The sequence below is a fragment of the Orbicella franksi genome, chromosome 12 (genome assembly GCF_964199315.1).
Source record: "Orbicella franksi chromosome 12, jaOrbFran1.1, whole genome shotgun sequence".
NCBI lineage: Eukaryota > Metazoa > Cnidaria > Anthozoa > Scleractinia > Merulinidae > Orbicella > Orbicella franksi.
In genome coordinates, this window is record NC_138156.1 from 2,546,604 (window position 1) to 2,566,688 (window position 20,085).

At 39.3% G+C, this 20,085-nt stretch overlaps 4 protein-coding genes across 5 annotated transcripts; all 4 read left to right on the forward strand.

Moving 5' to 3' along the window:
- The first annotated feature begins 888 nt into the window (after positions 1-888).
- LOC145463043 (uncharacterized) lies at positions 889-2,916 on the forward strand. Its single transcript, XM_081446747.1, has one exon. The coding sequence runs from the start codon at positions 1,664-1,666 to the stop codon at positions 2,039-2,041; it is 378 nt and encodes a 125-aa protein (XP_081302873.1). The 5' UTR covers positions 889-1,663; the 3' UTR covers positions 2,042-2,916.
- Positions 2,917-5,418: 2,502 nt separating this feature from the next.
- Positions 5,419-10,979, forward strand: LOC145463042 (uncharacterized). Of its 2 annotated transcripts, none has more exons than XM_081446745.1 (2): positions 5,419-6,080; positions 8,155-10,979. In XM_081446745.1, the coding sequence occupies exons 1-2, from the start codon at positions 5,950-5,952 to the stop codon at positions 8,750-8,752; spliced, it is 729 nt and encodes a 242-aa protein (XP_081302871.1). In that variant the 5' UTR covers positions 5,419-5,949; the 3' UTR covers positions 8,753-10,979. The 2 variants fall into 2 exon arrangements, with proteins under 2 accessions (XP_081302871.1, XP_081302872.1); XM_081446746.1 differs by having other exon boundaries at positions 6,008-6,427; positions 8,155-10,975.
- Positions 10,980-11,507: 528 nt separating this feature from the next.
- On the forward strand, positions 11,508-14,253 carry LOC145463040 (uncharacterized). The gene has a single exon (XM_081446743.1). The coding sequence runs from the start codon at positions 11,580-11,582 to the stop codon at positions 12,510-12,512; it is 933 nt and encodes a 310-aa protein (XP_081302869.1). The 5' UTR covers positions 11,508-11,579; the 3' UTR covers positions 12,513-14,253.
- Positions 14,254-14,347: 94 nt separating this feature from the next.
- LOC145463032 (uncharacterized) lies at positions 14,348-20,081 on the forward strand. Its single transcript, XM_081446734.1, has one exon. The coding sequence runs from the start codon at positions 14,363-14,365 to the stop codon at positions 17,696-17,698; it is 3,336 nt and encodes a 1,111-aa protein (XP_081302860.1). The 5' UTR covers positions 14,348-14,362; the 3' UTR covers positions 17,699-20,081.
- The last annotated feature ends 4 nt before the right edge of the window (positions 20,082-20,085 follow it).

A 20,085-nucleotide genomic window follows, 5' to 3' on the forward strand; every position in this document is an offset into this window, starting at 1 on the left:
TTCTGCAACAACTGTTGCGTCTGCGCAACGGGGAAGCCTTCTGGGAAATAATGGTGGTTACATCGGCCGTGTGAAAATAAGTTGGTCGTCAAGAAGATAGGGGAATTTACCCATCAGCAGAATACGTCCCCTTCCCCTCTCCCTCCCCCTTACATTCACCAATAAAACTTCGGAGTGACAACTGCTTTAGGTACTCTAGACCACTTCTGTAGGAGATACAGCCATCTTAAAGGGGGACACCTCTTAACATAAAAATATCTGGAAGATCTGGTTGAAATGCAATAAAGCTGATCAGATGTTACTCTTTTAGTCCACTGGAAAATTTCATGGAGTAACGGGAAAAAAGATAGCCCCATTTTCCCGTTGGGCCGTTCCGATCGATTAAAAACTACTGTATCGTTAATTATACAATATGTCGAATAATTCTCGCATTTTGATTAACCCTTACATATAATGTATTGGAGGACAGACGCATAGATGACGTCATTAACATTTCTTTAAGCACTGCGCTACTTGTTTCAAGCTCTTCGCTGACGAAGCGCAACAACGCCTGTCAACAGCGCATAGATGGAATACATTTCGTTTCAGTTTATGAATTTCAAATGAATTACATCAGTAAGAATTGAATCAGGCAAAGGCCTTTGTATTGAGAAATAGGCTCTCAGAGCTCTTTGATTTGTTTCTTTTAAGAAATAAATAATATAAAGCAAGTTGATTCCATTTTAAGGGCCCTATTTCCCTTGTAGGGAAAGGGACATCATGAGATTCCATTTTGGCGTGCGTCTGTTTAGTAATAGATCATAGAAGACGTCAAAATGCGGTAAGAACATCAGTGACACACACGACTATCGCCTCGTGTGCCCTATATTGACGTCATCTGTGATCTATTACTGAACAGACGCACGACAACATGGAATTTCGTGCTTCAAGGAAATGACGGGTTTTTGGGGGGATCGATAGCCAAATTCCTAACCGAAATTTCTCAGTGGAAATTACTTGCATGGAATGGCAAACAATCCAGCTGCGCTCGTCGAGACTTCTAGAGCCATATGTCTGAGCTAGTCGTGTCTGGATATTTTCTTAGCCCATAACCCTATGTTTGACAGATAAAAACTGTGACAGCCGTGAGTACCGAGTGACGAGGCAACTACGTCACTCGCATGAGGGAGAGACTGAGTTCGAGTTGAAAACTGTACGCTTCGAGGAGAGTTTCGTGCTTCAAACTCTCTGTTAGCTATCTTAGGTCCCATTAGTAACGCCTCCACTACAATGACAAAGGCTGGACTCATAGTATACAGCCTGTGAAACAGTCGTGACAGTCATCAGTGATTATGCGATGATTGTCACGGATGTTCTGACGTGACTGTCACGAGCTTTTCCGGTCAGGTCGTCGATACTTCAAAACGAGGCAGAATTGTCTGCTTCGGAAGCATGCAAACATGGCGTCGCAAGTCAGTTTTAAAAGAGCAAAGTTCATGTTTGAATGCGTACAGAAGAGCTTGTGAGCAGTTATAAATCGAAAAGAAATTATTTGCAAGGGTTCTTGCAACAGAAACCGAAGGCACAATTTTCACTCCCAAAGAGTCAAAGACACGAGAAGGTCGTAACAGGATCGAGTGTTTTGAGTTTGTGCTTGTAGCATAAGTTGCATGTTCTGAGCAGAATGGCAGATAGTGGACTAGAGACACAAACAATCGAACACATCGAACTTAAAGTCGATGATAATCCAGTTGAAGATCGCATTGATATTGACATAAAGCAAGTTACAGAGGAAACGACTCCTATAAAATTGGAAAGTGATAGTGACGAATTTGAGTTTGGCTTTGGAAGAGATGAAGCAGTTGTTATTACAGAGCAAGATATAGAGGGTATGTCTGAATCTTCGAAGGAACAATCAACAGAGGTTTCAGGAGATATGAACAAGGTTTATGAAGAATGGATCTTTGTAGACGTAAACAAATCCACCCATGAAGTGAAAGAAAACTTGCTTATTTTGAGTTCAGTGTACGGAAATGATCAAGTATGTTGCACAGTCATGTAAACAGTGGAGATCGTTTAAAAAACGTTTTGCTGATTGAATAATAAGGTATTGGTTTTTGTTGTTTGGCTTACAAAGCCCCATAAGTTATGACAAGGAATTACGTAAATGAAGAGTTTTGGTTTATTTACATTTGGTAAAATACAATAAAAATATCTCTGTTTTATATGTCAGATTGAATAGTTAGCAAGAGAAACAGTTTAGTACATACATAATGGATATTGGACCAAGTGAAATTCAAATTAGTCTGTAATCATGATTGATAAGCAAAAAATCAGATGACTGCAAGGTTTGAGTAAGACTTTTTTAACCCAGGCCTTTTTATTACAGAAGAAAAATTGGACGACCCAAATTGCTTATATCAAATTGTTTCACCATAACTGCAACATAACTTTGAGGAATGATAGCCATTGATGATGTAGTGTACTGGATAAAAGCATAGCAGCTAAGGATTTATTTTAGATGAAAGAGGGGACCATTAGCATTCAAGGACAATGCATGTAAGTGATGTGTATCGTCCAGTGATGCAGACATGCATTAACTGTCCTAAGCTGGTCTTATTTATAGTGTTCTGATTGGTCCATCAGAATTATAGGTTTCAAAGGTACCTTTGTGGTTTTGCAACTTTTGATTCAACTTGAAACTGTGTCTTGCTTTTTTGTGTCTAGTATTTGTCTGTGAGTCTAATGTTACAGTGCAACTAAGCAAATTCTTTGCAAATTGGCCACTAGTAATTTACATTATGTAAAAGTTTTAAAATAGTTACTAATCGAAACGACCGCAAATCTGTTGCCTTTGTAATGTACAGCTTCATTATATGGATAATTTGTTGGAAAACTATTGTTAACCTTGACGATATATATTCGTCACGTTTGTAGAAAATTTTGTCAGGCAGCCTTGGTTGGGGTGGTTGTACTGTAAGCGTTGGTCTTGGATTTTCAAACCAAAATCGCAGCATCTTGGCAGGTCTCAAACAGTTTGAAATTCATCACCTCTATAATTTTCAAATTTATTATAGCCTTGAGTATGATGTTGATATTAATGACTTTTTTTTAACTCTGAGAATCAGTTGTTACTATTCTTTGTTCTTTCTTTATACTCTTTAGAGCTCAAACATTTCCAGGGATGTTATTTTCAAATTGATTTTTTTTCAGTCATTTGATGAAACATATAAAACTTAGTAAAGCAGTATGTAAATAATCAACACAGAACAACCCTAGCATAGTAAACTGTACTGATGTAACAAATCTCTAGTTATAATAAACAAATCTTGTGGGACTGGCCATTTACCCTAGAGAGACACTGTCTGGATCCTGTTAGTTACATACAGTGAAACCTGTATTAAGTGGACCCCATATTAAGTGGACACCCTCTATTACATGGACACCAGCTTGAGTCCCTAAATTTCCTTCCCACATGCACTTTAAAATAAGGCAGTGAACATCTCTGTTAACCGGACACAGACACCAATATTAAGTCATTTTGTTGCACAAAACCTGCAAATTATAGGGAGACACTTCAAGTGCTTTTTACTTCTAAAAGCTCAGCTCAGACTCCTTTAACATTGTTCAGCAATACTGTTTTAAAGCTATTGAGTAGATATTCCAGATTGATGCACTGACTGACTGGACATTGTGGATCATTGTGGTATGAGCAGTCTTTGATCTTACACTGTGTTACAAAAGGGTTAATGATTATCTCTTATTGCAAAATATATTAGAACCTGTATATTAGATACTGGTGAGTTTTCCAAGGATGTCCGCTTAATATGTGTTTCACTGTATATTAAACAGTGTGTTAAATGACGAAGGTGATATATGTATTAAAAATACAACTGTAAGTAAAAAAATTGTTGTTCCCACACTTTATTCAGAAACAGTTGCCATTTTGGCAAACATTGAAAAATGTTGTTCTCTAGTCAGTGTCCAATAACCAATGATGTTGGGGAGAATTTGATCATAGATCAGGTAACAGTCTTAGTCCATCAATTGCTATTAGTCTCTTGCTTCAGTACAACTCCTTCTTGTACAGGTTATCTAAATGGCCTTTTATCTTGTATGTTTTCATTTCCTGTTTTGACTTTTCTTAGCATTAAATTGTAATAAAGATATTGAATTGTAATGAATAAAGAAATAAATATACAACAAGTCATATAGATTATAAGTTGCACATGACAGACTGACCACCTGAACCTTGACTTATTGATCATTACTGTAAATATCTCTCAACAAAAATTGTACGCACTGTTTGACTTTAATCACAGTCTTATTATGATGGATATTCTATATTATAAAAGTAAAAATTTCTTGAAAGTAACATTGTACCCATCTCCGGAAGACCTAACAGGGAAAGCGACTAACTACAAAACTGACGGGGATTGTTTGGTTGATTGACATTGTCAAAATATATCCGTGGATTTAAAAAAAAAATGGACTGAAAAAATTGACGCATTTGTCTTTAGAAAGGCATTGGCACTGAAGAGTGGACGAAGAAATCTGATCTGCAAAAGGCCAAAAAGTAACCAAAATGGGCACAAAAGTGACACATTTCGTTTAAAAATATGAGCTATGCAACACGTCAATCGTAAAACGTAAGCTTTGATCGAATAATACCACAAGTGGCCCCAGGCACAAGTAGGAAACATTGTTGGTGCAAAATAAACGACTCGTGAAACTTCAAAGAAAAGGGAATTGTGTATGAGAAGAGGATGTAGTCTTACCAATAAACCAATTTCTGAGCGTTCAGTTCGTCTTGATCATCGCTATGCAGAACTTGCGGTGAAAGCTGAAATTCTGCTTTCTCCGCAGGACCCTGTGCCCCTCTGCAGAGGTTCGAAACGTTAGTTATAGAGTCGCTGTGTGAGGTGAGTGCAGGCGCAAAGTCGAGTGGATCGATAACCTTGGACCTGTACTCATATTGTTCAGCGGATTCTCCCCACTCGAAAAAAAACACCCTTTGAACTTCTGTGCCGGAAGAGAGGACCTTCTGCACGAGTTACGCCCATAAGAAGCGCGCCAAACAGCGAATATTGGCTAGCATACATATCGGACTTTTTCTGCTCGGCAATAAAGACAGAGACAAGTGACTTCAGTTCTCCATTACGGAATAGCTCATGCAACCTAAAATGCTTAATTTTTCTGAAATTTTATTCTTAGACTGGAAGAGACAAGTGACCAAATGGTACCATAAGAGTTTGTATGGAATTCGAAAATTATCTCCTTATGGATCAAACATTATCTCCGTTTATTCCTTGGAAAGCTACATCAAGTCTTAAACCGTTTTTCTGTCGTTTGGGTGCTTCTGTGTGTGTATGCCATTTGACCGATTTCGTTTTAACGGTGGGTGGTGTAAAAAATCGACCCACGTGGCTTACAGCTGCAGAAGCGTCAAGTACCCGGGGAGGTTTTTAAAAACTTTTAATATTGTAACTTTTCAACGGAAAAAAAGCAATAGTTTTTAATGTTTTCGATCAAATTTTAAAGTCCATAATGACAGACGTTTACAGAACTTCAGATAAATTTTTGATCATAAGAGCATAAGAAATAAGCGTGCATTCAGTCACGCAGTCAGTTTCGCTTACGATATCGGTTTGTTCAGTGAACACACAGGAATGTCAGTAACGCTTCAGACAGGGTCACTGTGGTACTATGATATTATCATAGCCCAACAAGCTTAAAATATACGCGTCGAACGGGACTCGACAACAAGAAAGGAATTCATAAAGGGTGAATAACTAGCAAAGTTGTCCAAATGTAAGCTTACATTTATACACGCGAGGATCCAGTATTTCTTTTGAAGTTCCTTGAAAAACCTGATTTAATAAAAACTGTAAGTAAGTACATGTTGAAGATATTTTCCGCAAAAGATCAGCCAATTGCGACACATGTTTGCTAGCAGATATTTGTGACGTAATGATTTCGTCGACTACACGACCCTCCTCTAGCCAAAGTTCATTTCCTCTTTACGGGGGAACTCAGTGCCTCGTGGAAACTGAACGAGTGTTCGTTAAATACAACTCAGCGAGAGCTAAGCGAAAGAAAAGGTAAGTGCAGTGCCGACTCGGCAAATTATTTAGCTTTTGCCGCTGTAAGGATAGCTTACAGAATCTTACAGCGTACCAGGATCTCGTGTTTATCATGACCACTGTAAACAGTGAAACACATCGTCCGGTCACGAGACTGCCACGAAGAAGCGAACAAGTCATAATATATATTTTTAAAATTGGTTGCATTTTACTGATGAGTAACGACTAAGTAAAGAAAAGTGTCAGTAATGATTTGAAAGCGAAATAGATGCCATTATGAATAGATTCGGATCGAAACATTAAGCGGAAAGAAAGCGCTGCATTCAGGTACCGAGATACTGCCTCAGGGAAACCCGCGAGAAAAGGTGGGATAACTTTCTAATTCGTCTTTTGACCGTAGGCTGCAACCTTACTTTAACAACAGAACCTTTAAATTCCCATATGTCATGTGGCCTGACTTACTTCAAAATTGTGTACACGAAACGTCGCAAATTCTAAAGCTTCAGCAGCTGCCAGACTAATTGAAACATCACGACAAAACATGATTTTGTCTTCTGGGTAACAATGCATGTCTGGGAACAACACATGCATTTGATCTGATTTTTCTCGGTTCATAGATCGGACCTGAACAGAACTAATTATATTTGAAGTGCAAAGTTTTAGCTGTTCATAGTAAAGCGATGAGAATTCCCTTCCTTTTTCGTAATTGAAGTAATCCTGCTTTCCATTGGGTTGCTAATGTAAACTGACTGTTTCACGTCACGCAAACCGCTTTCGCGACATTTACCCAATTGAGAATTGGTGGAAAGAAAGAAATCTCTGTGTTTCCTTGTACAGTAACCTAGACTATTTTCCGACACTCCTCATCGCCGATTTCAGTGCAGCATTTTAATAAACATTTTAACTTCTTAGAATCATTTGTTCTCATTCTCCGAGCGCGGAGTCACTTACTTGGGAGATCACGCGATTGCCTGGCCAGCGGTATACGGCAGAAATTCAGCTAGCGATCCCTATTTTAAAATTTTTTCTTATTCTGATACAATATTCCCGACACCTTTCTTTACTAGAAAAGAAGGCAAATTTCTAGTCGCTTCATAATTTTCAAAAGTATAAGTTCAGAAGTCTGCACTATCGGAACATTTCGTCACTGACCTATATCGAGTTTGTATTTCCTCGTTTGATTTTAGAGTGGGTTAGAGATTTAGGTGATTGATAACGTGAAAAGACGTTATGAATCCTAAAATAATTCCCGACAATCTCGTCAAACAAATTTGAGAAAACATCCGTTTGAGACTGTCAGGGTGATGGGTGCTGTAATCTCAGCTATCAGTTAAAATTTCAGCACATTGCTAAGCTGTGAGGAAACTTGGCACATCTTGGAGATCCATTATCAGTTTAAAAAAAAAGCGTAACATCTCAGCTGACAGTGAACATTTTGACGAATTCTCGCCTATTAGTCAAACCCCATCCAGGCCATCGTTGGAAACTTGCACAGGCATTTCATAAGGACATTTCTTGCGGAGAAACAGGACTACCAACGTTGGTACTTTAAATTACTTTAGGGAAAAAATCATTTCATTTATTGTTGATCATTGTTCTTATCATCTAATGGAATATATAAAAGTTGCATTTTGAAATTAATCAAAACTATAACAAAATTCTCGAACATGATTGGCTATCGACAGCCCGATTTGAGCATTAATTGGACAGTGTACGCTTCATGCTTGTAATTGGACAGTACGCGTCATTTTGCGCGCGCCGTTGCGATGCACTTTGTTGAGTAAACTGCTGTGTTTTTCAGCATTCGTGTCGTCCAATTCAGTCTGTAATCATACTCGTGATTAACAAATCGGACTCCCGCTTCGCGGTCGTCCGATTTTGTTAATCAGTCGTATGATTACAGACCGAATTGGACTCCACTCAGTCCTATTACCATTATAAATAAAACTATATAAAGCAAAGATTTGTATTGTTTAAAAAATCGTTTTGAACTTTTGCCTAATTCCCTTTTGTACACGGTTAATTAGTTACACATGATTTATTCATAAGCAGCTTGTTGAAAAATTTCTTTTTTCTTTCCGTTTCGTTGTAGTGCTGTAATGACTCGAAACCAGTGTGGGATCTCGAACAACCAGATGACGAAAGACGATATTAAAACGAAAGAATCCTCCGAGGATCTAAATACTGCAGAAGGTATCACTAATCACTTTATAACTGAAGCCAACTTAGGAGTACAGGATACAGAAATGGACAATAAACAATCGGATTCAAGCTTAACAAACACTGCAACCAAACAACATTTGACTCCTCTTGAACAAAACAATTCTAGTGCTTCCATTAGTAATGGAGATTCAAAATTCGTGAGCCTCCAACTACGCTTTTGGAAAAGAACGAAATCGGATGGGGCAAGGTACAAGAAACGAAAACCGACCTGCTATTTTGGAGACAAGGAAACAGAAGACAAAAGACCTACACGTTCACGAAGCGCGGAAGTCTGCCGAAAACCAGTTCAAAACGCTGCAGGAATTTGCGAAAATCCTGTGTTCTTTTCAGCGATTGGTGAATGGACAATTGTAGATCTCGATCCTGAAGTTTTTGAGAAGGAAGACGCAAAGCGTATAATTTATTTAAGAAGAAAAAAAACCTCTTACAAGGAGGTAGAACCAGAAAACGTGTGTTCTATTCTATAGTGAGACTGCGATTGCAAAGTTTGGGGAATAAGTAATTCCTCATCTCTCTCATGATCGACAGCTCAATCTGACGAGATAATAGCTACAGGACTTGGTGTTCAAACTCTTTACACTCCGAGAAAAATTTACGAATTGGCATGGGCAGTCGAAATATTCCCATGAGACATCGCGGCATTGCGTGATAACAACAAGTTAAGTAGCAAGCTAGTTAAAATCTAAACCAAAGGAATTTCAATAGAAATGTCGCTTAAGAACAATAGGCCACTCGTCCGGTGGAATTTACCATTATTGTTATTTCTTAAACAGAGGGTTCGAATTTTCAAGAAGTAATTATCAGTTGTAATCTGTCCTGCTTTGTTGTGGACTACGTTTTACGGGTAACCTAGCCAACGGTGAGTTTTGTTAGTCCTAGCCTAGCGGTGAGTTTTGTTAGTCCTAGCGGCGAGGATAGTAGTTGTCAGGAGTTTTCAAGAACAGTGCAAGAACGACGACAATTGACGACTGTAGAATAAAACCTGTGGACACCACTTTTAGTGGAAGTATTTTCAGTTGAACAGGGAAGCAGTAAACGAACCAACGAAAGAACGCACAAATGCACAAATGCACAAATGCACAAATGTACACACAAACGAACGAACGAAAAAAGATAAAATGGCACGCACGTATGCACGCTTTGAGTATACGATCGGGAACTAGTCATGGAACGAAAGGACGAACGAATGAGGAAATGAACGGACGAGCGAACGAACGAAAGAACGAACGAACAAACGAAGCCGAGCGAACAAACCATCGAAAGAAAAATCAGAATAATAGGACGGACGAAGAGCGGTTTTCGACTGAGTGTCAAAACACCCAAAAGAAATTTATCACTGTGACCAATCACAGCTCGAACCAAATGCAAGTAGCTGTCACAAACCGCGGTATAACGTTTATGATTTGTCGAGATTGGTTTTAGTTCTGCTAAGCCTGATTGGATGAAAAAGTGGCGGGAGATTCTTAAACTAATCACAAAGCGTAGTAAACTAGCCGAATGCAAAGCAAAGAAAATGCGAATTACTTTCGACAGAAGCGCTCTAATATTAATGTTCGGCACAAATACCAAGTTATCAGTTTGGTTTCACCAACAGACACTATAGTATTTTGGTTATTTAACTGGTAACATGGATGCGCGGAGTGATCTTTACGTACACCAGTATTCGGCTTTCGGAACTTTTCGGCCACTCTCCGAATATAACTGACTTTTTCTTTAAATTTAACGGTATAAGGCAGCAAATATCAGAACCGCCGAAAAGAAGTAAAAACTGTTAAGTGATAAACTGGAATTAGTGAGACACGAGACATGCTATAGAGACTATGGAGGGACATTATTAGCCTGTTGCTTGTGCACGGTGAACTTCATTACGCTCACTGATTGTATTACGCAAGTGTATTAAAACGCCAAATTCACTGAGAAACAACTGATGGATATTATTTCATGTACGAGTCTAAGCAAAGTCCACGGTATTGATTTATTTCAACACTCCTTATATTGATACGAGTTAACAAATATTCCGGCCTTGATGATTCACGTGTTTGTCTTGTGTCGCTCAGTTCAGTGCCCTTTCAATAGACTCTTGGTACAAAGCACGTCCACTGAATTAAATGTCTCGGTCACGAAATGTCTTTTTTTTCCTCCAGGGCGCTCGTTCCCCCTTGCTTCTTTATAAAGCACATCCTTCACTCATGTTAGTTGGGACCACCTTTCGGTTTTACAGCCGGTTCGTTATTTAATACGTAAATGTCATAAACCAGTCGCATAAGCGAGCAAAATTAATGGCAAATGCAAGTTCGTGCAGTAAACAAACAAACATAAAAAAACATGACATAATGTCGTGTTCGGTTCTGGATTTAGCCACCGGATTCCGAGGTCATTTAGGGTTCATAACAATCGGTGATGGATCTCGGGGAGGAGTAGAGGCTGAGAGTAACGCCACCCTCCCCCCTCCCCCTCAACGCATACCTTGGATGAACTTATCACTCTATGTACAAAATAACGTAACTTAAAGAATAAGACAATAACGTGAGCTTAATTCTTAGGGTCCTTTGAACCTCAATGTCAACATTCAAATTCTCCTTACAGGTCTCCATACATTTCTTCAGTACTTGTTTAGGGAATCTACATAAGTAACCCTGAGTAGAGTAAACCCTAAAATGTTGGCCTTGCAATCTTTCGGCTTAAAGATTTAAATTAGCCTGTGTACATCCGTCCCCTCACCTCGAAAAAAAAAATTGGGGAGGGGAGGGGGCGGATGTACACAGGCTAGATTTAAATCTTTTTTTTCTGTGAGATGAGCAAGAGAATAATACACTGGACGTCATAATCCTCTTCTGTTACATCTTGCCTACTTAGTCAAACAAGAGTCAAAACTCTTGGACAAAATCCTTAACTCAGAAATATTTTTATTTGCCATAAAATATACTGGACGTTAGAGGTACACGAGTTAGAATATCTACTAGCTCGTGTGATCGCCGTCTTGTAGCGGCGGGGTGGCTCGCGTGTCTCTGTGGTGAGCTTATGTTTAATGCCGAAACGAATGAAACACTGGTTATTCTTTATACATTAAGTCCAGTTACTCTTTAAGGTTATTTTAAGCAGTGTTGACATGTTCCTGTCAGTAATCTGAACTTTGATCTGCATTGTCCATTGACAATCGAACAACCGAACGGGACATGGTGACGAGTATTCCACTTAAAGTATAAAAGGGAAGAACAGTTTTTCTTTTATCAAAGTTCAGTCAGCAGCTAGGTCCATACGGTTAGCTGTTACGTAAGCTCGCGAGAATCCACCATGTCTGAAAGTCCTTCAACGAAGCGAGGTCTCTTCCACAGGAAAATTGAAAAAAAACACGGTGAAAAATCTCCTACATCAGAAAAGACGAAAAGACGAAAGCATAAACGGGAAAAGTCGATGGCATCCTCAGAGGCTTGGCGCCTCGAAACCCCTGAAGAGCACTCAGAAGCTGAAGGAGCCACAGCGGAAATCACTTCAAACGTCAAGGCACCGAAAGAAAAGAAAAAGGCCAAGAATCTAGCCCACCGGTTATCATTTGGAAAAGGAAAGAAGAAGAAAATACGCTTCACTGAAGAGAAAGAAAATATTTACCTAGAAGAGCCCGCTCCTTACTCTGTTGAATGGGAGCTGCCGGAAGGAGACAGCGTTAAGGAAGGAATTGTCCAACAGATGGTCAGCCAGATCGAAGGCATTTCAGAACCTGAAGTTGAAGAATCTTGGCCGGCCGCGGTGACTACAATCGATGTGCCCGAAGATGTCGGCTCCGAAATTGAAAGCTTGGTCCCTGTTCCGGCGTGCCCCACTGTAGAAGATATCAGATCAGTGAAAACAACCATCCAGGCTGAATTCGAGGGGCCTAAAGAGATCGTCCCGTCAACTGGGATCCTTGGGGAAGCATTCACGAATTTGAAACAACTAGTGATAAACAACGAAAATCTTCTTCACGTGAATCCCTCCGGAAGTTTCCAATACGTGGTAAGCCTATATTCTTCCGATTTCGGCCTCGCCAAGCTTATTGGCTTCTGGAGTTTTCTCCTGAACCGGGCAAGCGAAGCTACTAGACAGGTTTTGGTGTACTTTATCACATCCTTAATCAAGAAGTATCCACAATGCTTCAAAGTTCACTTAAAGAAGATAAAAGAGCACCAGAGAAAGAAACTTGAGGCAGCAAAACAGGAGATAAAAGTCGCTGAGACACTTATAGAATAGTTGATAGAAACTGCACTAACGATATCAAAATGTCAGTAACCTGCGTGGATTTTTAATTGCAGTGACCATTTGCTCATAATTACAAGCGCATGCTGTAAGAATTCAGTATGTTTTCACTATTACGTCGTATCAGAAAGAAGTTAATACAAAGTGCAAAAGATGAGTGATCAAATCGATGGTAATCTGATGAGAGATCACTTGATACGGTGCTTAGAATTTCTTCACGATATCAAAAGGTCGCTGTGTGCAAGTCACGCGTCCAAATACGACACCATTAACGTGAACAATGACTACGTTGAAAAACAAAAAACAAATTTAGAAGCGTTTTTCATTTTGACCAAGGGAGCAATTATTTAAAATTTTGGTTGTAAAGCGTTGAGCTTTATGCTCAATGCAAATACTTGAAAAGGCCATCCAAGCAAATTATTCGCAAATCAGCCAATGGGGAATGAGTGGTGATAGAACAGCTAGCTTCTTATAACTAATTTGCCAGAAATTTGTTGATACCGTCCGTGGTTTCTATTTGTCAATTTGTGCAGGATTTTTTCGGATGGCCTATTAGAAATATTCTGAAAAGTTCCATTTTAAATGTCCACCATATCTACTGGTACAAAGCCTTATTAGTACTAACAATTGTTTAAATGTTTTTCGCTGTTTCTGACAAGCTGTTGTCCGAATTGTTTGGATTGCTTCATTCACGCTTAAGATCACGAGGCTAGCTTAGCTGACTTGTAAAAAATAGAACACCAGAAAAATAAAGCTTGTTGTTCAGTGATCAGACTTGAAATTTGATATTCGAAGTTCAAACAAAGCGATGTGTGATATTTGACTGAGATTAGATTCCAGAAAATCAGTCATTATGAATTGTTCAGCTGCGTTCATAGGCAGAGTCGAGTGTGTTTGTAGAACGAATACATTATTAGTGAATTATGTAATCGCGCTGCCATCTCACCATTTCTGTCCAAGTTCAAACAATCGGTAAATCAAGACATCTATGATTTTCTTTATTCTCATCACCTGTCAATTGGACCATGTGTTAATTTTGTAAGGAGATATGATAATTTGATCATTCTTGGGAATAAATGGCTGGCAAAGCCAGGAGACAATACTGTCGATATACGCGTTGTTTTGCGGCAATGTTAACAAAACTTTCCATTCAACTCTATGAAATGATGCGTGCAATTTATTCAGGGGAAACACTCGTTTTGATTAACCTGTTCACGTTCTCTTCACATGCAAATTACAGATGGCTTGTGTCGCATCTTTCACGTTCAAAATCACAAAGAAATGTCGATTTCTCTAACCCTCTATATTTCGAACTTCCCGATAACTCGAACCAAAAGTCATTTCTCTCCCCTCAGTCGAAAGCTGTAATATTACACCCGATTTCTCGAACTGGCCGAGTTTTCAAACCAATTTTTGTTTGTCTTGGAGGATGGATATATCGGGATTTCACTGTAGGTATTAACTTTGCACTTTGAAGACGCGTGGAATAGACTTTGAACCGACCTAAAAATAATTCTGATTGGCTAGTTGCCCCGTGGAAATCAAGAAGTTCTTTTGACAAGTAACCGAGTAAGCAAAACAAATCTATTCGGTTAGAAACAGTTGAGATTTGGATCTTCTAATATCTATCGACGGCAAAAAAAGAGCCTCATTTTGTTTAAATTCTGGCGAAAATGATTTAACTTCACGTGCACATATACCACGTGACGGCGTTTCAATAGATTCACACCTCTGCGATCAATGGACCTATTTAACATTTCTCCTTCAAATAATTTTATTCATTTCTGCGAAAACTAAGTTTGTAACGCAAGTGAAGCGATCTTTCTCAAAGATATTGGTGTAAAATGGCAGAGAGTTCAAAGCAGTCAGCTGGATTAGACAAGCAGCTTTTAGGCGCCAAAAACGAACCGGGAAAAGAGTCAAAACGTAAAAGGAAGAGAGGCAAAAAACCGACGCGAGCACAGTCTAACGAAACTTTAGAGAGCCAGTTGAAAAATCAGGAAAGCTTGGCTTGTGACGAGCAAAACGTTGCCGATAATAACAAAGACTCCAAGTTAAATACTGAAGGAACATCCCAAACGGTTTCAGCAAGCGACGCAAGTGGAACATCGAACATTTCAAAAGAATTCAATCCGTCGGACGAGAAAATGACAAAAGAAGAGCAAACACAAGGGCACGGAAAACGTGACGAATGTACGAACAAAGATGTCCAGCAAGATCTCGAAACGATTCAAGAGCAGGGAAACGAGGAAGAAGAATCTAACTCCGAACAAGCTAAACAAGATCATGCTAGCAACAGCAAGAAAGGCAAGCTTGCTTTTCACCGCTCTAAAAAAGTGAAAATTTCGACGAGAAAGAGTTCTGCCGACGAAGACAAGCATCCATCAGATCCAGCGGGTGAGACTACCGCAGTAAACATCGTGAGTGTTGAGGGGAACACGAAAACTGCCGAAGAACATGTGTATAAAGCTGGCGGAGCAAACTTCGAAACTACAGACAACGAAAGCGAAGGCGCGTCAAAATCTCCCGAGGCAACTCAAGAAAAGCCGCAAAGCAAGAATAACAAAGGAAAGAAATTGAAGCAATTAGCAAGCTTTGGTCGAAACAAAAAGAAATACGAGATAGCATTCAAGTTGGACGAAACTTCTAACGAAACACACGAAGAAAACTCGGTTGATACTCCAGGGAGATTTAAACGATCCCGGAGTACAAGCAGTCGACCTTTGCAGAATACCGAAATTGTCGACAATGAGTCAAAAGAACCTGTTGCTGCCTCCAGCAGTGATTTCAACAACGAAAATACGAACGATGGAAAAGATGAAGGAACAGAAATCGAGAAGAAAAGGGGTGGAAAGCAGAAGAAAAAAGGATCGGTCCTTGGTTTTAAGCGGAGCAAATCCCAGCCAAAGAGAAAACCATCGGCAAGCGAAGATGAACAAAACACTGAAGGCAATCCAAGCAAAGAGAGTGATGATGTTAGCGCCACAGGAAGTGGACCAGTGGAAGAGAATAAAGCTGGATTTGAAGAAGGCAACGAAGATTCCAAAGCAAATGAAACAGAAGCAGCTGATTTAAAAACAGAGGGAACGTCGGCTGCGGCCGCGGAGATGACACAAGAAGTCTCTAACAAAGAAGAAACGAAGAACGCGAAAAGCAAGGAGACCGTCCCACCAACACAAGAAGATTCCAACCAAGTTACACCAAAAAAAGAAAAGAAAGAAAATATTTTGCGTCGCCGCCTGAGGAAGTTGAAGTCTCCTGGTAATATTCTCCAAGGAAGGAAAACATCACACGAAGATGAAAATTCCGTGGACGGTGCTGGTGATGAGCAGGCGGAGGAGAGAGCAAGTTCTGAACTGGAACAAACCGCAGAAGAACAAACACCGATAGCTGAGGATAACGACGAAAAAGAGTGTTCTGGTAACGAAGGAACTTCAAAAGCAGTTAAAAGAAAGACAAGTGATTTGAAGACTACCACTCGAACTTTGAAGAAAAAGAAAGAAGACGGCGAAAATATCATAGAACTTGAAGGTAACGAGAAGCACTCCGAAACAGCGCTAGCATTCATGAAGGGAAAGGATGACCAAAACATATACGAAGAAGTAAATGTGTTAAGCGATCTGAAAAGTTTCAAAGAAATAAAAGACCTCACAGAAGTGAAAGAACAGATCGACGATGAAGTAAACAAAGAAATGTCACAACAAAAGAGCCTTATGGAGGAGCACGAAGAAAGCAAGCAAAGCAAAGTCGATGAAGATATTTCGCGCGCGTCGCTCGCGCGTGATGACAATAAAACCGAAGAAGAAGTTTCCAAAGAAGCTCGAAGAAAGAACCAAAAACTAATGCAAACAGTCATTAATGAGTTAACCGAGTTACTTAAAAAGAAGGAAGAAAATAAAGCCCCAGAAATTGAAATACAAGTTGAAGAAAGAGAAGAACGCGCTAAGTTCAGCGAAAGGGAAAATGCAGTTAGCGAAAATCAGCAGTCAACGAGCGCACTTGATGACACTGGGCCTGAACACGAACCCAACGAAGAATCGTATGATTCGGATGTGACGGTAGTAACGGTCAAACGATTATCGAGCTATGAGTCATTAGTGGAACACAAAACCGAACCAAATACCGAAGACGAAGAAATACGAGCCATCGCTGAGGAAGTATCTTCGGAAAGCGAGACATCGCGAGGTACCGAGCCACCAGTTGAAAACGAAAGCAAACCGGATACCAAAGACGAAGTACGAGCTGTCACCGAAGAAGTACCCTTGGAAACCAAAACACCACAAGTCACAGAGACACGAGAGGTCGATGAAACCAAGCCAAATACCGAAGACAACGAAATAGGCGCTATCATTGAAGTAATATCTAAGGAAACTGAGTCAATGGAACCAAAATTGGAAATGGCCATCTCTGAGGAAGTGTCTTCGGAAGCCGAGGCACCACTGGAATCCGAGTTACCAGTCCCAAACGAAACCAAACAAGAAACCGAAGATGGAGAAATAAAAAGCTTAACGGAAGAGGTATCTTCCGGAACTGGAACTTCCGCAGCGAACAACGAAGATTCGCAAGTTGACACAGTCCATGTTCCCAAGGCTGAGACCCGGGCAGAACACAAAACCGAACCAGGTACCGAAACCGAAGAAATTCACGACATCAATGAAGCCGGCGAAACCTCGGAGACCGAACCAAATCAGGAAGATTCCACAGTCGAGGCAGTGAATATTAAACCTGGGGAAGTCGTGCCTGAATCACGGACAGAACACAATACCAAACCAGATACTGAAGGTGAAGAAGTTAAAGACTTCATTGATGCCGGCAAATCTTCTGAAACCAAGACACCGATAGAGAACAGAACAGGTTCAAAATTCAAAGGGCGTATAGTGCAGGTGAATGCTCTGAAAAACGAATCGGAAGTCAGCGACGACAGCGATGAGTTGGAAACCATAACGAAGGCAAATGAACTGGACGAAAGAAAAGAGGAAGACGACGAAGGTGTTGGTCAAAGCAAAGAAGGCAGCTGTTTAATGGAGAGTACCCAGGCTCCCTCATATCAGAATTCCGTGGAAGAATGGATCGTGGTACATCGAGTGGACTTGACTGAGGAGATTTCGCGCCAAATTAAACACTCGCTGGTGTTTAACAGTCTGCGAAGATCCTACACCTCCTGCTGTACGATCATGTGACTGTAAGAGAGAGAAACGCTCCGTGCTGAGCAGTCACTGTATCATGTGACAGCTGAGAAACAATGTACGAAAGGACGCGTCCACAAGTTCAACGTAGCACTAAGAAGACTGTTTTGTACGGGTATACACGATGATTAGGTGATCGAAAACGTGTTTTAAAGTTATCGAGCCTGAAATTACTTGGCGTCATTGCGCAAAAATTCATTTTAAAATTTCACTATTAATAAGACGCTAACAAAAAAATAGGTGCAAAACAAGTACTCAAAAACAAAATAGAAAATAGTAGTTTTGGCAATTGATTTAAGTTTTGATGTTTGAATATAGAGAAGATTTAGTTGCAGAAGAGATGTTTCAATCTCGGTCTTGAAATATTGTATCTTTTTCCTTGAATTTCTTCATACGAGTGGAAATAAAGTACTTAATCATACGCATTTAGCTCTTTCGTTAGCACATAGGAAGCGAAATTGTCACGCTTAAGGAGCATCTATACTCTATTGAAATCATAATTTCCCCTCTAACAGTTGACGAATTTCAGTATTCTCATCACCTGCGTGATCTATGATGCCCGAATATTGTCAGGAGAAAGTAGGTGTTTATCACTTTGAAATTCTATTTCTCTATTTATAACTTTCCTCTGCTGGAAATCCCGCCTAATTTTTACAAGACTCTTCTAGTTTGCAAAAATTAGGCGGGATTTCCACCAGAGGAAAGTTATAAATAGAGAAATAAAATTTCAATTCTCCTAACAACATTCGGGCATCATAGATCACCCAGGTGATGAGAATACCAAAATTCGTCAACAGACCGATATACTCTTGATAAAGGGTGAAATTCTCACAGCTGGCAATAAACGAAATAAATACAAATCGACAAGTACAACACGTTGGAGAGGTTCTTAAAGGTCTCGCTTTATTGTACATTGTACTTTTATTTCTATACGGTTCATATAAAAAATGATTTGCCCTGATTATGAAGTTGTAAAGTCATTGCGGTGAAAAATACTCATATTTTATACAACTGATCTTTTGTCTACAATTCAGACTCGAGCGTTCATCAGTTGGTTCCTAATTATATTACATTATTCGCTAGTAAAATTTTATCCATTCTTGAATTTTAGGAATCAGTCAAATTTGCTACCTTGATTTCACCAAAAAATAATGAATAGCATTGTGCAATATTTGTCAGATTTCTCACTAGCGATATAATAACAAAACGCCTAACTAGGACATGACGACAGAAAGACAATTTTTCCCTTTTTCGTTTTAGTTATTTCATTTTCTGCCATGTTGTTATGCTGAACGCAAAATGACTATTGCCTTCTCTTACCTCGTAAGGTCGCTAGTGTTACTAAGGCATAACTTAATTATATCTCTAAAGGTTTTAATACACAAAAATTAGAATTTTCATTTATAAAATCCTTACTCTAAGGTTAAAAAAGATCTTCCTCTCGGCGTGAAAATCAAATGACCGAATGCATCTCTGAAGTTCTGCTACCTATCAATATAAGCCTTGAGTAAATATAAAACCAAGCTAACTACCCAACACATTTTGATCATTGTTTCACTCGGAAACATTGTGATAAAAGAACTATACTTAAGTCGGAAAATAAAAAGTATAGCGGTATCAATTCGATTGCTAACCGAGTAAGTCTACCTAAATATCAATCTATACTTTTGTTCAGACGAACAAATAGTTTTACGTCGCAAGACGAAGTAATGTTTAGCCCCTTGACTGAACAAGCAGTTGAGGATTAAACTACAGACCTTCTTGTCGTGAAATGCCTCATGTGAAATGAATTGTTAAAGTACTTTTAAAAACACATGCAACAAAATCTTCACCTGCAACTTTCGTAATTTATAGAAAAGCCTCACATAAAAACTTTTTTTGGAATTCTTTCGACAACCACGTATTCGCACGTACGTATTGAGCTTTAGTTCCCTAAAAGCAGTTTATCACCGTGTGACAACTCAGTCGTTAAGAGAACAGAACCGTTGCATGAGGAGAGAATGAATAGGTCAATGCAAAATCGTTGCGTGACGGAAAAATCAATACGCGATTGGCGATTGAAATAATAATGATAATAATAATAACAATAATAATAACAATAATAACATTTATAATGCGCAAATTTCATAAAATGGTCAAATGCGCATGACAAGATTAAAACGGAATAAAAAGGCTAAAAAGCTAAAATGAGAAGTGGACGATACAAACACTCAGTAAGATATTAGTGATCATCAACATATTCAGGTTGGAAAATATGAAACACAATGCAGCGGAAAGAATTGAAATTTGAAATTTCCAGTTTTGATGATAATCTAGAGGTAAAAAGCTACCTAATGTATGTAACCATGGTAACTCGCGCGTTTGATGCCATTCGACCTAAG

Bases quoted from the DNA above. Each gene is read 5' to 3' on its own strand.
- LOC145463032 (XM_081446734.1), top strand. From the start codon at position 14,363: ATGGCAGAGAGTTCAAAGCAGTCAGCTGGATTAGACAAGCAGCTTTTA.
- LOC145463042 (XM_081446745.1), top strand. From the start codon at position 5,950: ATGATTTCGTCGACTACACGACCCTCCTCTAGCCAAAGTTCATTTCCT. The intron at 6,081-8,154 runs GTAAGTGCAGTG...GTTTCGTTGTAG, and splicing joins AGAGCTAAGCGAAAGAAAAG to TGCTGTAATGACTCGAAACC.
- LOC145463043 (XM_081446747.1), top strand. From the start codon at position 1,664: ATGGCAGATAGTGGACTAGAGACACAAACAATCGAACACATCGAACTT.
- LOC145463040 (XM_081446743.1), top strand. From the start codon at position 11,580: ATGTCTGAAAGTCCTTCAACGAAGCGAGGTCTCTTCCACAGGAAAATT.